Source organism: Schistocerca serialis, chromosome 4 (assembly GCF_023864345.2).
Source record: "Schistocerca serialis cubense isolate TAMUIC-IGC-003099 chromosome 4, iqSchSeri2.2, whole genome shotgun sequence".
NCBI lineage: Eukaryota > Metazoa > Arthropoda > Insecta > Orthoptera > Acrididae > Schistocerca > Schistocerca serialis.
In genome coordinates, this window is record NC_064641.1 from 733,019,502 (window position 1) to 733,036,363 (window position 16,862).

The 16,862-nt window shown below is 41.6% G+C and overlaps 1 protein-coding gene across 1 annotated transcript; it reads left to right on the forward strand.

The window, feature by feature from the left end:
* The first annotated feature begins 478 nt into the window (after nucleotides 1-478).
* On the forward strand, nucleotides 479-16,759 carry LOC126475307 (trypsin II-P29-like). The gene is made up of 3 exons (XM_050103080.1): nucleotides 479-636; nucleotides 721-849; nucleotides 16,276-16,759. The coding sequence occupies exons 2-3, from the start codon at nucleotides 808-810 to the stop codon at nucleotides 16,519-16,521; spliced, it is 288 nt and encodes a 95-aa protein (XP_049959037.1). The 5' UTR covers nucleotides 479-636; nucleotides 721-807; the 3' UTR covers nucleotides 16,522-16,759.
* Nucleotides 16,760-16,862: the final 103 nt, after the last annotated feature.

Genomic DNA, 16,862 nt, shown 5'->3' on the forward strand with positions numbered 1-16,862 from the left:
TCGACAAGCATCACATGAGAGCGACCCCAGCGCAGCAGTGCTTGTCGAATGTGGCTGTTATTTCCTTGTGAACGCACATATACGGTCAGGCTCAGCCGTACCCCGCAATATCTGTCTCGAAAGATTTGCTTCCGTCCAAGAAGCACTAGAACATCACTGCAATACCAGCAAATATTACCCACGACCCGGTTACCGCAGTGCAACTAAACGCGGTACTCTTAGACGGCACAGAAACCATGTGCTATTCCTCCAAGAACACCCTGCTCTCGACTGCGTTTCCGTCTGAGTGACTCGTAAAAACATCATTCTCTCTCCAGTCGGAACGTCACTTCATACTCTTCAGATAACATATCAAAGAGGTCACCTGACTTCGTAATATCTTTGACACAGCCGCTGTCGTTTGCAATAGCTCCAGCCATAGGCACGATACCTTGCGCAACTACCAGTCCTGAAAGTAAAGCTGTGAGAGGAGGTCATAAATGGCGCCTATGTAGCTCGATCGATGTAGGATTTTCACAAAAAGGGAAAAGTTTAGGTTTCGAGTCTCGATCCGGCACACAGTTATAAGCTTCCAGGAAGCTTCAAACATCATATTGGTCTGTGGATTGCTTCTTGCACGACTTACGCTTGGAAAAGGTCGATGAACTGCACAGTCTTAATGTTTTGTCTTTGTGGTGTTCTACAGTGTGCAGCTATAAGCTTGATGTCTTATTTCTGCAGAATGGGGTCTCTCCACAGCAGCTGAAGTACGTGACGGTGAACGTGACGAACAGAGGGATTTGTCGCACGATCATCGTACGGGAAGGAATGCTGTGTGCTGGAGGGGAGAGGAACAAAGACTCCTGCCAGGTGAGTCTACTGTTCTTTTACAGATAATAGTCCCTTCGATTCACACGCGTTAATTCCTCATAGTAGTCAAGAAATGTTTCCCACTTCCGTCACTGAATATTCGAGTAGAGTATGGCTAATGTATTCCATCTTCAGCACACTTCCCACAGAAATACGCAAAGATTATTTATTATTTAATAATTTGTTTGTATTTAAAATCTCTCTTTCACATTACTACTATCAAAAGCTAGTATTGCTTTCTGTACATCGGTATCTAATGGAACTGCATCTACTGCTACAGCTAACATATTACTGTTTACCATACCACAGTGATTACTGCTGTTAATTACGACTGCAACCACTAACAAAACTAACTGTACTTACCACTACTATTGCACTATTACCTAGAATTACTATCCACTATATGTAATAGAAATACATTTCAAACAGTTTTTTGCGTTTTATATTCCACTTGCCAGTCCGTAAGTGCGTCCTGCCACTCTGTAACACCGACGTTTTATGTGAGTCATAATTTTCAGACGTTAGTAGGTAATGTTTTACCGGTGTACATTTAGTAACTATTTACGAACTATGTCTATGTACTTAATGCAATCTGAGAAAATGCTACTCTGACAGAAAAAAATCGCAACATCACGAAGGAGTTGTTCGACATAAACGAAAGTTGAAATGCGTGTTTCTACATATGAAAGATGTCTACGCAAATTTCATGCCAATCGCATCAGAGTAGCGCTAGTAGCGTCACTATGAGGGTGCAAATCAGGTTGGCTTTAAATACACGCTGTAACGGTCATGAGCGTTAGTTACCTTTGAGATTGGACGTGGTTAGCTGAATTTAATCAAGAACGCCTTTAAGGGAACAAAGCCGCCATTGTCAATACCTCAATGAGTTTGAACGAGGTCGTGTAATAGGGCTACGAAAAGCTGGATGTTGTTTCTGCAAATTGCACAAAGACTTGTCAAGAATGTAGCCACTGTACATGACTCTTGGTGGTGGTGGTCATGAGAATGCGCGGTCGCAAGAAGACAGGAAGCGTGGCACTATCGAGAGGGAGGGACATCTGCATCAGAAACTTGAGCCGCAGTTGCCTCCATAGTGACACAACGAACGGTTAGAGATCGGTTACCAGGAGTCATGTAGAGTGGATACATTCTTGCCAAGTCTTTCTGCAAATTGCAGAAATGACGTCCTGCTTTTCGTAGCCCTATTACACGAACTCGTTCAAACTCAGTGAGGTATTGACAATGGCGTCTTTGTCCCCTTAAAGGCGTTCTTGATTAAAATCAGCTAACCACGTCCAATGTCAAAGCCGTAGGTGGATCAAAACAAAATGTCCAGACACTCTGTGACCAAAATGGTACTGAAACAGAGGATGACACACTAAAGGCCGAAATACTAAATGTCTTTTTCCAACATGTTTCACAGAGGAAGACTGCACAGTAGTTCCTTCTCTAGATTATCGCACAGATGACAAAATGGTAGACATCGAAATAGACGACAGAGGGATAGAGAAACAATTAAAATCGCTCAAAAGAGGAAAGGCCGCTGTATCTGATGGGATACCAGTTCGATTTTACACAGAGTACGCGAAGGAACTTGCCACCCTTCCTGCAGCGGTGTGTCGTAGGTCTCTAGAAGAGCGCAGCGTTCCAAAGGATTGGAAAAGGGCACAGATCATCTCCGTTTTCAAGAAGGGACGTCGAACAGATGTGCACAACTATAGACCTATATCTCGTCGATCAGTTGTAGAATTTTGGAACACATATTATGTTCGAGTACAATGATTTTTCTGGACACTAGAAATCTACTTTGTAGGAATCAGTATGAGTTCCAGAAAGACGATCGTGTGAAACCCAGCTCGCGCTGTTCGTCCACGAGACTCAGAGGGCCATAGACACGGGTTCCCAGGTAGATGCCGTGTTTCCTGACTTTCGCAAGGAGTTCGATACAGTTCCCCACAGTCGTTTAATGGACAAAGTAAGAGCATATGGACTATCAGACCAATTGTGTGATTGGATTGAAGAGTTCCTAGATAACAGAGCGCATCATGTCATTCTCAATGGAGAGAAGTCTTCCGAAGTAAGAGTGATTTCAGGTGTGCCGCAGGGGAGTGTCGTAGGACCGTTGGTATTCACAATATACATAAATGACCTTGTGGATGACATCCGAAGTTCACTGAGGCTTTTTGCGGATGATGCTGTGGTACATCGAGAGGTTGTAACAATGGAAAATTGTACGGAAATGCAGGAGTATCTGCAACGAATTGGCGAATGATGCAGGGAATGGCAACTGAATCTCAATGTAGACAAGTGTAATGTGCTGCGAATACATAGAAAAAAAGATCCTTTATCATTTAGCTACATTATAGCAGGTCAGTAAATGGAAGCAGTTAATTCCGTGAATTATCTGGGAGTAGGTATTAGGAGTGATTTAAAATGAAATGATCATATAAAGTTGATCGTCGGTAACGCGGATGCCAGACTGAGATTCGTTGGAAGAATCCTAAGGAAATGCAATCCGAAAACAAAGGAAGTAGGTTACAGTACACTTGTTCGCCCACTGCTTGAATACTACTCACCAGTGTGGGATCCGTACCAGATAGGGTTGATAGAAGAGATAGAGAAGATCCAACGGAGAGCAGCGCGCTTCGTTACAGGATCATTTAGCAATCGCGAAAGCGTTACGGAGATGATAGATAAACTCCAGCACAAGACTCTGCAGGAGAGACGCTCAGTAGCTCGGTACGGGCTTTTGTTGAAGTTTCGACAACATACCTTCACCGAGGAGTCAAGCAGTATATTGCTCCCTCATACGTATATCTCGCGAAGAGACCATGAGGATAAAACAGAGAGATTAGAGCCCACACAGAGGCATACCGACAATCTCTCTTTCCTCGAACGACAATGGAATAGAAGGGAGAACCGATAGAGGTACTCAAAGTTCCCCCCGCCACACACCGTCAGGTGGCTTGCGGAGTATGGATGTAGATGTAGATGTAGATGTAGATGTAATCCTATGTACCTTAACTGTTACAGACCCACCTTGTGCTTGTAAATGTTTGCTTTTTGCCACCGTCTTACATAACTTGTTAAGGAGTGAGAGATCTATATACTTCAGCAGCTTAGTACAGTCAGCGTGGTACATATGGAAGTAAATGGTAAGCGTTCAGGTAATAGTAATGTGGCTGACACCTTGGAAAACCATGTATCGTGGTTTTGCAACTCATGAATTTTCGAAGTTTGTACTAATCCATTTTAACAGATCTTCCCAGGTTGAGAATATGTCAGGCACTGCCTCTGTCAGCAAATTGTATGATGTTAATGGAATTCTGTACGTGTTTTCTTCCCCACAGGTTTACATTTTTGATTTGCTTCTTATATAAGTTTACTCATTATTTCAGCCAAACTTTTCTTGTTGCCATATTGACTGATGCACGATGAATGACTATTTCTTTCCACAGGTACTTTAGGACTAGTACCCTATACAAACTTTCCTTTTACTCCTCATGTCATATTTGTTCCCATAGTTAGTGGAGCTCCGATTTTTCCCTTGTGTTTTTACTATGCAGAGACAGTTCGCCTAGATATTAGCATAAATATTTTTATGTTGATATAGAGATGTTTTTGAAATCATATGGAAAGTGTCTTGTCATAAAGCAACTATCTTTGCACACTTCTCTGAATGTATACAACAACTATTTTATAGCACTGTGTTACTCATGTTCCTGAATGTGACATGCTTTGCTCTTGATAAATATTTTTTGCATGCCACCAGTATAACTTTGTATGCAATGATCCTGGTCATACTGCAACTATGTTTGCACATTACACTGGATGAAACGGGATGTTCCCATGCCATTTGTGTGTACTGTGACATATTGGAATTTATGTATATTATTTTCTTGCTGATATTGCTACCCCGATTATTTGCTTAGTTTTATGCCACTTCTTTAGTGTTAAGATGTGCTGTATTCCGATATTTTTTCTCTTTAAGATCAATGATTCTTGTCACACAGCAATTAATTTTGCACATTACTCTGACATGTGGACTTTGTAAATACTTTGGAAAAACTGATTGTTTGCTTAGTTATAAACCATTTTGTTAGTCTTAAGAAGTACTGAATTCTGGTATATTTTGCTCTTTAAGGCAATATCTTTCACGTTTTTTTTCTTGATGTACCATATTTGCTTTTTTCACCATTGTATTTCATTGCATGGACATACCCTCTTGTTGTATATGAAGTGTTGTACTTTATTTGCACTTTGATACTGAAATATTTTGACAATTGGTCTGATAGTCCATATGCTCTTACTTTGTTCATTAAACGACTGTGGGGAACTGTATCTAACGCCTTGCGGAAGTCAAGAAACACGGCATCTACCTGTGAACCCGTATCTATGGCCCTCTGAGTCTCGTGGACGAATAGCGCGAGCTGGGTTTCACATGACCGTCTTTTTCGAAACCCATGCTGATTCCTACAGAGTAGATTTCTAGTCTCCAGAAAAGTCGTTATACTCGAACACAATACGTGTTCCAAAATTCTACAACTGATCGACGTTAGAGATATAGGTCTATAGTTCTGCACATCTGCTCGACGTCCCTTCTTGAAAACGGGGATGACCTGTGCCCTTTTCCAATCCTTTGGAACGCTACGCTCTTCTAGAGACCTACGGTACACCGCTACAAGAAGGGGGGCAAGTTCCTTCGCGTACTCTGTGTAAAATTGAACTGGTATCCCATCAGGTCCAGAGGCCTTTCCTCTTTTGAGCGATTTTAATTGTTTCTCTATCCCTCTGTCATCTATTTCGATATCTACCATTTTGTCATCTGTGCGACAACCTAGAGAAGGAACTACAGTGCAATCTTCCTCTGTGAAACAACTTTGGAAAAAGACATTTAGTATTTCGGCCTTTAGTGTGTCATCCTCTGTTTCAGTACCATTTTGGTCACAGAGTGTCTGGACATTTTGTTTTGATCCACCTACCGCTTTGACATAAGACCAAAATTTCTTAGGTTGGTTGGTTGGTTTGGGGAAGGAGACCAGACAGCGTGGTCATCGGTCTCATCGGATTAGGGAAGGATGGGGAAGGAAGTCGGCCGTGCCCTTTCAGAGGAACCATCCCGGCATTTGCCTGGAATGATTTAGGGAAATCACGGAAAACCTAAATCAGGATGGCCGGACGCGGGATTGAACCGTCGTCCTCCCGAATGCGAGTCCAGTGTCTAACCACTGCGCCACCTCGCTCGGTGAAAATTTCTTAGGATTTTCTGCCAAGTCAGTACATACAACTTTACTTTCGAATTCATTGAACGCCTCTCGCATAGCCCTCCTCACACTACATTTCGCTTCGCGTAATTTTTGTTTGTCTGCAAGGCTTTGGCTATGTTTATGTTTGATGTGAAGTTCCCTTTGCTTCCGCAGCAGTTTTCTAACTCGGTTGTTGTACCACGGTGGCTCTTTTCCATCTCTTACGATCTTGCTTGGCACATACTCATCTAACGCATTATGTACGACGGTTTTGAACTTTGTCCACTGATCCTCAACACTATCTGTGCTTGAGACAAAACTTTTGTGTTGAGCCAACAGGTACTCTGAAATCTGCTTTTTGTCACTTTTGCTAAACAGAAAAATCTTCCTACCCTTTTTAATATTCCTATTTACGGCTGAAATCATCGATGCCGTAACCGCTTTATGATCGCTGATTCCCTGTTCTGCGTTAACTTTTTCAAATAGTTCGGGTCTGTTTGTCACCAGAAGGTCTAATATGTTATCGCCACGAGTCGGTTCTCTGTTTAACTGCTCAAGGTAGTTTTCAGATAAAGCACTTAAAAAAATTTCACTGGATTCTTTGTCCCTGCCACCCGTTATGAACGTCTGAGTCTCCCAGTCTATATCCGGCAAATTAAAATCTCCACCCAGAACTATAACATGGTGGGGAAATCTACTCGAAATATTTTCCAAATTATCCATCAGGTGCCCAGCCACAACAGCTGCTGAGCCAGGGGGCCTATAGAGACATCCAATTACCATGTCTGAGCCTGCTTTAACCGTGACCTTCACCCAAATCATTTCACATTTCGGATCTCCGTCAATTTCCTTCGATACTATTGCACTTCTTATCGCTATAAACACGCCTCCCCCTTCACTGTCCAACCTGTCTCTGCGGTATACATTCCAATCTGAGTTTAGGATTTCATTATTATTTACATCTGGTTTCAGCCAACTTTCTGTCCCTAGTACTATATGGGCGTTGTGACCGTTTATTAATGAGAGCAGTTCTGGGATCTTTCTGTAGACGCTCCTGCAGTTTACTATTAGCACATTAATATTGTTATTCCCTGTTGCATTTTGCCTACTCCTACCTTGCTGCGTCTCAGGAGGCGTCTTGTCGGGCCTAGGGAGGGGATTCTCTAACCTAAAAAAACCCCATGTGCACTCCACACGTACTCCGCTACCCCTGTAGCCGCTTCCGGCGTGTAGTGCACGCCTGACCTATTCAGGGGGACCCTACATTTCTCCACCCGATAGCGGAGGTCGAGAAATTTGCACCCCAGATCTCCGCAGAATCGTCTGAGCCTCTGGTTCAAGCCTTCCACTCGGCTCCAAACCAGAAGACCGCGATCGGTTCTGGGAACGATACTACAAATAGTTAGCTCTGATTTCACCCCGCGAGCGAGGCTTTCCGCCTTCACCAATTCCGCCAACCGCCTGTACGAACTGAGGATGACCTCTGAACCCAGACGGCAGGAGTCATTGGTGCCGACATGAGCAACAATTTGCAGTCGGGTGCACCCAGTGCTCTCTATCGCCGCCGGCAGAGCCTCCTCCACATCTCGGATGAGACCCCCCGGCAAGCAGACAGAGTGAACACTGGCCTTCTTCCCCGACCTTTCCGCTATTTTCCTAAGGGGCTCCTTCACCCGCCGCCCGGTACACGCGAAGATGTCTCGACAGCAGGACAGTGGGTGAAGCATGTAAAAGCTGGGGTGTACCATGCGACGCACCGGACTCCCCACTGCCGCTACACTCCGAGGCAGCAGCCTGAAGACGGCTGACCGCGGCCATCAACACGCTCAGCTGTTCGCGAACAGTGGCCAGCTCCTCCTGCGTCCGTACACAGCAGTCACACATCCTATCCATCCTAAGGATTACAATGTGTTAGTGGTAAAAAAAAAACAAAAAACAAAAAAAGACCTTCAAGACTAAGGTTCACCGTAAACATCAAAGAAAACATGAGCCTTACTCTATAATACAACTGACATTTGTAATAGGTAATAACCAAACTGTACTCCAGAATGTATCCCTAAATGTAAGACAAATAAAGCATAGCATGACCTACATACAGCATTCTTGAAAAGACAAAGCATGAGTATGGAAAATGATATGACACAAATTAGGTGTAGTAATATCATTTGTGCGAGTATGTTGTCTGTAAAGCTGTGTATGTGTTTCTTATTTCATCAGTACACATGAGAAAATCATAGCTTCCACAAGAACAAATAGTCAAGATAATGCTGTAGATTATTACTATGCAAGACAAAAATGTCATAGTATATAGTAGTAATTAGACCGGATATGTACATTACTGTAGTCTGTTGTGTAGCTCTCATAGAGAAAAGAAAAAAAATTACTAAATATATCCACAGTTGCATAAAAAAACTCCAAAAAAGTGTGAACTGCATATTGTACAAAAGAAACTTTAGTTTAGTAACAAATAGCTGTAGAACAGTTACTATTGTCAACCTGCCACGACTGATCAGAAATGTGATCATGTGAAAAAAAATCGACTTCAAGAAAAACGGGGTCCCTAAGCCCTAAACATTACCTCAATATTATTCATTGTCATCATTTCATCAGTAACTTCACATAATACGTCGTCATATATGTAAGCCACATAAATCATAATCATACATCTCATTACATGTCATCGCCAAATCACAAATATACAATAAACTTCGTAAAACAACTCATCTGAAATTACCAAAATAACATTCCCTGTTCTCTCGACATCAATTGTCTCCCAAACGAAAAACACTCCATAGCCATAAGTATAAAACATTCAATACTGTACGAAAAATACTTGCAATCACAATAGATCCTAAGAAAAGGAAATTGTAGATATGAGCCAATATTCCTTCTGACAGTAGACAAAAAATGTATGAAAGCAACAGGGTATGGATAGCATCAGATAAATGGTAAAAATTCTCCTGAATAACAGCATTGTAAATCGAAATATAAGTGCAAAACCAATGTTATGAGATTAAATAGACAAATAGACTGTAGTGATATCAGACCAGTAGTAATCCATATCACAGAGTCGTCATCTTTGTGCTCATAGAATGTGTCAGCTGAATGAAATTCTATGGTGTACCAGTCGATATTTCTGTTTGAAGAAAGGAAATGCAGGCGGTTAATGTCTTGTTCCTCTCTAGAGAGGCTCTAATCAAAATTTAAAGAAATCGTACTGTCGTCGTTTTGTAACGTAATGCAAGAATGTTAAAATCCAGCAGTGCTTCAGGTCTATTTAAGAAATCGTTGCCCAGAATGACTTCAGTTGTTAATAATGGAACGATAAGGAAGTTGGCGAAAAATGTGTGACTTTGCGTGGAAAACTGTGAGTGAGTTTGAGATTTGACTTCAACGCTTTTATCAGGTACAGCAGCATTTATTTTTATTTTATTGTGAGGTAACATCGGACAAGAATCATCAGAATTGCAGCGGATGAGTGCTGCGTCACTCATGACAGTAATGGGAGAACGAGAACCCAGAACTTCTTTTAATACGTGTTTGCCAACTTGAATGGTATTAACAGGAAGATAAAAATGTTTCAGAGGATGTTCAGATTCACGTAACAGTAAATTCCTGATGCATTTTAAGCGGATCGTATGCTCTATAGTATGTGCAGAATGCGAAGTACCCTGTGTTGGCGCGCCTTCGGCGTCATGAGACCTGGTCCGCTAGTCACTGTTGCGTAGCGTCTGTACTGTTAGGTGCAATTGTGGCTGATCCCGGCGGAGGTTCGAGTCCTCCCTCGGGCGTGGGTGTGTGTGTTTGTCCTTAGGATAATTTAGGTTAAGTAGTGTGTAAGCTTAGGGACTGATGACCTTAGCAGTTAAGTCCCATAAGATTTCACACACATTTGAACATTTTTTTCTGTTAGGTGCATTGGCAGATGCGACTTCAGTGACTTGAAAAGTGCACTGACGTTCTGAATGGTTTTGATTACCTTGCTGCGGATGAATACGTAAATCTGGTTCATTTAAGCATAAAGACTGGCTGTTTTTAAAGTACCCTTTATTCCTGTAATTATGATTAATATTTCTATTTCCATGTTTATTCCCATTGTGACCTTGAAAATGCTGGGCATTGGCATACGAGTTTTGCTGGTACGGCTGCTGTCTGTTGCTACGGAAATTGTTCCTGTGGACAAAATTATTGCCAGAATTGTTTTGCGAAAATGATTGCTGCTGCGATAGGTGTTGCGGCAAAGGCTGACATGTGTTGTCCTGCATTAGAATATTGCTGACTAGACTTTTGAAAATTGTGATTCAGCTGTTGGTAGCCATTAGGAAGACTTTGGTTCTGCTGAAAATGTCGTTGCTCATTACCATTTAAGTTCTGATTCTTGTTGCCAAAATTTTTGTTACGTCTTTCGTTCCCAAAATAGTCATCCTTCTTACGATTGAAAAACGTACCAAAATGACCACCATTGTGTTTGTAGTGAAAATTACGAGTGTTTTTAGAAAATTTGTTATTACTCTTTTGCTGAGAAAATGACTGATGAATTTCAAGTAATTGTAAAACGTCACGAAACGCATGTATGTTAGATGTTTGTTGACTTCTTCTTAACACACTTTTCAGATTTCCTGGAAGTTTTGAAATGCAGAGGCGAATCAAACGTAACGGGGTGGATGGCTCAGTTAAATGCTGGTTTTATTGTACCATGTATTCAAAGTATTGAGTTAATGTCTCAAATTGGAGTTGTTGAAATTTGGTAAATTAACTAATCTGTCTTTTACTGCACGCTGTGTCGTCTCAGATCAGTATGCTGCGAGGAAAATGCTTTGGAATTCCTCAACAGAAAAATACTGGCGTGCAACGGGTCGCATTCTCGTCGACGGTTCCCCCTCCAAAAAGCTGCAAATAAATTCTAATTTATGAGACGCAGTCCAGTTTGGCGGCAAAGAAAAGGTGAATTGCTGAATCTAGTCCAAGGAATGTAGACAATTAGAACCATTACCAAGCACTTTGTATTTCCTGACACATAAAAAATGCTTGCAGTCGAATCCATCGGTTCTAAAATTATCAAAAGAATGCTGTCAGTCGAAAAAGGTGCGAGAGTTGTCATGTGTTGTAAAAAGTCTATTTCTCTGGCCGGTTTAGTCAGCTGAGGTTGCGGAGAATGTTCTATATTCTGATCGGTCACAGGGAGTGAATCTTCCATATTTATTTGAGTGGCAAAATTATGTGAGTAGTCCTTGGAATCGTTCTGATAGAAAGGCGAGCATTAATTTTATTAAGTTCCTATTTGGTTTGGCAATTAATTTTCGTTGGTCCCTCTCGAAAGTTTTCAAGTGAGTGATATTCTTCAGGGTCAGTGAAGTGTACTGGCTGTGTGCCTTCAGACTGATTGTCGTGGTTTAATTTTAATTGCCCTACTGTGTCGGCGAGTTCAACATATTCCGCATTGAGACTGTCGTATTGCTCGTGGATTTTTAGTAGTATCAGCTTTAAGGGCCTGTAACTGTACAGCATAACTACGCGTTTTCTTTGGCACAGTAGCAACAATTTCACTAAGAACGGACTTTCTAATTTTAGCAATAAGTAGGGCTGTGTTTTGTCGTTGAGTTTCAGAAATGGTATTAAGTAGTTCATCAACGGCTACTTCTCTGTCTGAAACACACTGCTTAAGGTTGTCATGAACTATAGTTAGTTCGCTTAAAAGAAATGTGACATTCGTTACCTACGTTGAAACATTGTTTATACGGTATGTTAAATTTTAGTGGCTGTCTTTTAATTCGTCACAGAGCGCTTTCTGATTGTCACGGAATGCGTTATAGATTTTTTATGTTCTTTGAATTTGTGATTAAGCGGTTCCAAATGAATAGCCAGTGCATCAAAACGTTCTGCAAGAGATTCATGATTTTTGGAACATTTGTCATTAAGTTCTTGAAAATGCTTTGTAAGGGATTCGTTACTGTTTTTAAGTTCGTCAAAACAAGTGGAGTGTTCATCAAAACGTTTCGTAATTGTATTGTTTTTTTTTCTTTAAGTTCTTCAGCAAAACGAGTGGATTGTTCCACAAAAGGTTTATTATTTTCGTCAGACAATGTCTCAATAGCTTCCAACAGGCGTTCAAAATCCGGCTGAGGAAAAAAGAAGTGAATTGTTGGTTGTCAGAGAACGCTGTTACGTAACAGAATTGTCGGAAAAGTCGAGGCTGGGTGTCGGATTTTGTCAGAGGGAGTGAATCTTCCATATTTATTTGTGGGCAATTACTATACACAGATAGTAAAATATTAATATTACCACAAACATTATTATTAGAATGCGGAGTCACGCCAGGATCAAGAGTGTCTACAATGTTCGTGCATTGACTATCTGGGTGCAAAGACACAGCGTCTTGCATTACCACCTCAGAAATATGGCTAGTATTAACTAGCAACAGAATGACCGGCAAAGGTATTGCTGCTGTCGGTTGCATTTTGCAAATCAGATTTTTGCGAATTCATAGTAGTGCGCGCTTTACTCACAAACATACTACGTGGCATGGTAATATAAGGCAAAGTCGAGAACAATAGATGCCAAATTTGACGAAAGATGTACAATGTTAATAGACGAATTCGCGTTGCGCCATAATTATAAGAGTAAGTAAGACAGAGCAGTACACAATTTCTGTCTGTTTCTCAAAATATTCTTACGTCGCCCGTACTGTACAAGGATATCGCTAAGTGAAAGATGTCTTTAGATAACAAAAGTATGACTGACGTACTCTGCTTTGAATTATAAGAGCTGTGCGGAAGTAATAACGAATAGTAATGAAAGACTGAACTGGTGCAATGAGAAGGGAAGCCATTAATACTGGTAAAGTGAATAATCTGACTGCAAGAATTTTGAACAGTATGAACTGTCTGAATAATGAATTTTGACATAAAACCTACGATAATCAGTTTTGCAAAAGTGATCACAGATCCCAGAAAAATCTAACTGTCTCTAAATGACATAAGTTAGACCTGATTGAATAAAAAAAAAATTAAAACATTTAGTCTTTATCTCTATTCTGTGCAAATCTGGATAACGCGTTGCAGTACTGCTCTGTCTTGCACGCTGCTATACTAAAGCTGCAAATTACTCTATCTGCACCGAGACACTCGTGAGGTGCAATGAGTTCTCTGTTAGTTGCAAATCGAAGTATTTTCCGGACACACTTAGTTCCTTTTCTACTTTTGAAAAAACCATGATCAGTTAGTAATTTTAAGATTAAGGTAGGTGTAAAATGGCGCTGCAATAATAAGAGTGACTTCAAAAAATTACCTTATAATTCCTCTTCACGTAAATAAAAGATTCCATTACACTTCCTCCTTCTCAGATCAGTTACTATTACATATTCATCTTGATTAAGCAGATCGATAAATTGAGACTTTGGATTTGGAACATAACATTACAACTGCTTCCTCACTTTAACACAGCAAACCACTATCTGCTACTGCGCCTACGCGCACACCAAAGATGATAAGCTAACCCTGCGATACAGCGTACAACATCGCTGCTCGCTCACATGTAACAGCTCGAGAGCAAAGATATGACGTTATTGTACAATCGATTAATACTCAAATGACACCTATCGACATGGAAGATAAATAAATGATTACTATTTCAGTAAAAAAGTTGGATGTTTTGTTGAAGGGAAAGAGCATTTAAACTGAGCAACTCAATAAAGCTTTGGTCCACCTCCGGCCCTTATACAAGTAGTTATTGGGCTTGGCATTGATTAATATATATTTTGCATGTCCTGTTGAGGGAGCAATTAAATTGAGCAACTCAGTAAAGCTTTGGTCCACCTTCGGCCCTTATGCAAGCAGTTATTGGGCTTGGCATTGATATATATTTTGCATGCCATGTTGAGGGATATCGAGACAAATTCTGTCCAACTGACGCGTTATATTGTCCAGATCCCGAGATGGTAGTGAGTCAAAAAAATGGTTCAAATGGCTCTGAGCACTATGGGACTTAACTACTGAGGTCATCAGTCCCCTAGAACTTAGAACTACTTAAACCTAACTAACCTAAGGACATCACACACATCCATGCCCGAGGCAGGATTCGAACCTGCGACCGTAGCGGTCACGCGATTCCAAACTGACGCGCTTAGAACCGCACGGCCACACCGGCCGGCGGTAGTGAGTCCTACCGGCTCCAAGCGTTCTCAGTTGGGGAGGGATCTGGCAACGTTGCTGGCCAAAGTATGGTTTGGCAAGCACGAAGACAAGTAGTGGAAGCTCTCGCCGTGTGTGGGCGAGCATTATCGTGCTGAAATATTAGCCCAGAATGGCTTGCCGTGAAGAGCAGCATAACAGGGCGTATAATATCGTAGACGTACCGCTGTGCTGTAAGGGTGCCGCGGACGACAACCAATGGTGTCCTTCTAGGAAATGAAATGGCACCCCAAACCATGACTCCTGGCAGTCGGGTAGTACGACGGTGGTATGACAGTCAGGAAATATCCCACTGCTGTCCAGGGCGTCACCAGACACGTCTTCATTGTTCATTGGGGGTCAGTTCGAAGCGGGACTCATCACTGAAAACAATTCTACTCCAGTCAGTGAGCTTCCAGGCCAAAGACGTTTCTGGAGACGTGCCTGTCACCTTCTATACTGCCTGACGACCAGGAGTTAGCGCCTGAAGTGCCATTTCTTTCCATAACAGGTCCTTTGGTTGCTATCCGCGTCAACGTTACAGCATGGCGATGCGTTGGACGATATTCAACGCCCGCTTTTGTTGCCTTTTATAGCAAGCCAACCTCGGCGAGAGTTTTTATTGCTTGTCTTCGTGTTTGCCAAACACTACCTTCGCCAGCAAGGCCACCCAATCTGTATCTAATTGAGAACATTTGGAGCATTATAGACAGGGGCCTCCAGACATCTCGGGATATTGATTCTCTAACGCGAAAACTGGACAGAATTTGGCACGATATTCCCCAGGAGGACATGCAATAACTCTGTCAACCAATGCCAAGCCGAATAACTGCTTACTTAAGTCCCAGAGGTGGGCCAAGGAGGACCCATTTGTGAAGCTCTTACTCTTGAATTAATCATCCAATTTTTCTGAAATTGTAATAATTTGTTTGTCTGTACATGTGCATAACATCAACCGATTTGCCTCCCATTTGGATAATTCCTTCGTGGTGCGTAGGGTCACTTTTGAACTTCATGAAAAGATAACAATTAAACTATAAGTAGCTTCATTCTGACAGTAATACTCGCACTTAAGAAACATTTATGTGAAACGATTAAACTATGTTAGTACTGCATTGTTTGCAAAGAGTGGAAACTGTATGTTCAGTTGTTATGTGAATTTGTGGACATGGGAAGTCTTTCTAAAGAAAGTAGGGTTGCAGATTAACTTCATCAGTTAGTTTAGATGTTGTTTTATTTGAAACCTTCTGAAATGTTATTGGAGCTAATCAGTATTAGAGGTAAAATATAATTCTTTAGTTTTCCTGATGGAATTTTGAAACCTTCCCGTCTCCTCTGTATCTTTTTTGTTACGAAACCTTCCCTTCTACAATAACCTATGAAACACGATTTCTGTCTCTTGCTTAATAATAACAAGTGAAATTTGCCCTTTGAAATTTTTTCTCTTTCTCAGTCTTCGCATACAAATTTAATTGCTGCTTATTAAAAGTGATTTTCGGATTATTTCGACGAAACATAGAATGTGTCGTTATCTGCAATAACCCAAAACTGTTCCTTACCTTTTTTACTGTTACTGGCTCAGCCTCTCGCTTCAGACCTGCTACCACCTCGCTTCACATCTCGCTTACTGCTGACTTCCTACGAACGCTAAAGTGCGGTCTCCCCTGCCAACAATGCTTTCTGGTGCAGACAATCCCTGCTACCATTACAAAATGTATCAATGCGCGGTCTTTCGCGCTCATTTCTTAAAATGTATCCATAAGCGGTCTCTCCCGCCCTGTTTAAAATTATATCAATTTGCGGTCTCTCTTGCCAACAATACTTTCGTGCAGACATTCCCTGCTACCACAATTATTTCCAACATGACAAATATTAATTACTCCTACTTAATCCTATTAATAAAATATAAACATCTTTCATAAATTGTGGTTTGACAATAGACAATAGAAATATACACGTCTTACAATTTATTCATATTTGGTTTTGACTGACGACTTCATTCTTCTCCACAGGGAGACAGTGGTGGGCCACTCGTGTGTAATGGTACACTTGCCGGAGTCGTCAGCTTTGGAGTCAGCTGCGGTTTGCCAGGCTTCCCTGGCGTGTACACCGACGTGTCCAAATATGTCGACTTCCTCAACTATTCGCTGACCAGAGCCGGCGCCGCGTCAGTGACGTCACCAGGCTACCAGACGCTGACCGTCATTGGCTCCATCGTAGCCACGTGGGCAGCGTGGGGAGCGGCCAGCCGGGTCTAACTCTGCTGCCAGTTTTACTGTGAATTGCTACCCGACAGGATGGTCTCCGATGCAAGAAAACTGTGGCTCTTATAAGTGGATGTCTTGTGTAGGTTTAATGCTCACGTCAGTAAAAGAGAATGCGATTTTCTGCTGTTAATGTACTGTATTACATCTAATGTTATATAGTATGCTGGTACGAGTGAAACTGCCTTAACCCATAGACGACACATATTGCGCATGACATCCTTATATTGAAACCAGCATCTCGATCAGCTGACTGGAGTACTGTTCAGTTTCTCTTGAGTTTAGTGTTTTCAGTAAGGGTTTCTTTATTACAATTGTGCGCCGAAAGATATGTG

What these genes read in the sequence shown, in the direction of transcription:
- LOC126475307 (XM_050103080.1), top strand. Translation starts at nt 808, where the DNA reads ATGCTGTGTGCTGGAGGGGAGAGGAACAAAGACTCCTGCCAG. An exon ending in GGAACAAAGACTCCTGCCAG is followed by an intron (nt 850 to 16,275) that starts GTGAGTCTACTG and finishes TCTTCTCCACAG; the next exon opens with GGAGACAGTGGTGGGCCACT.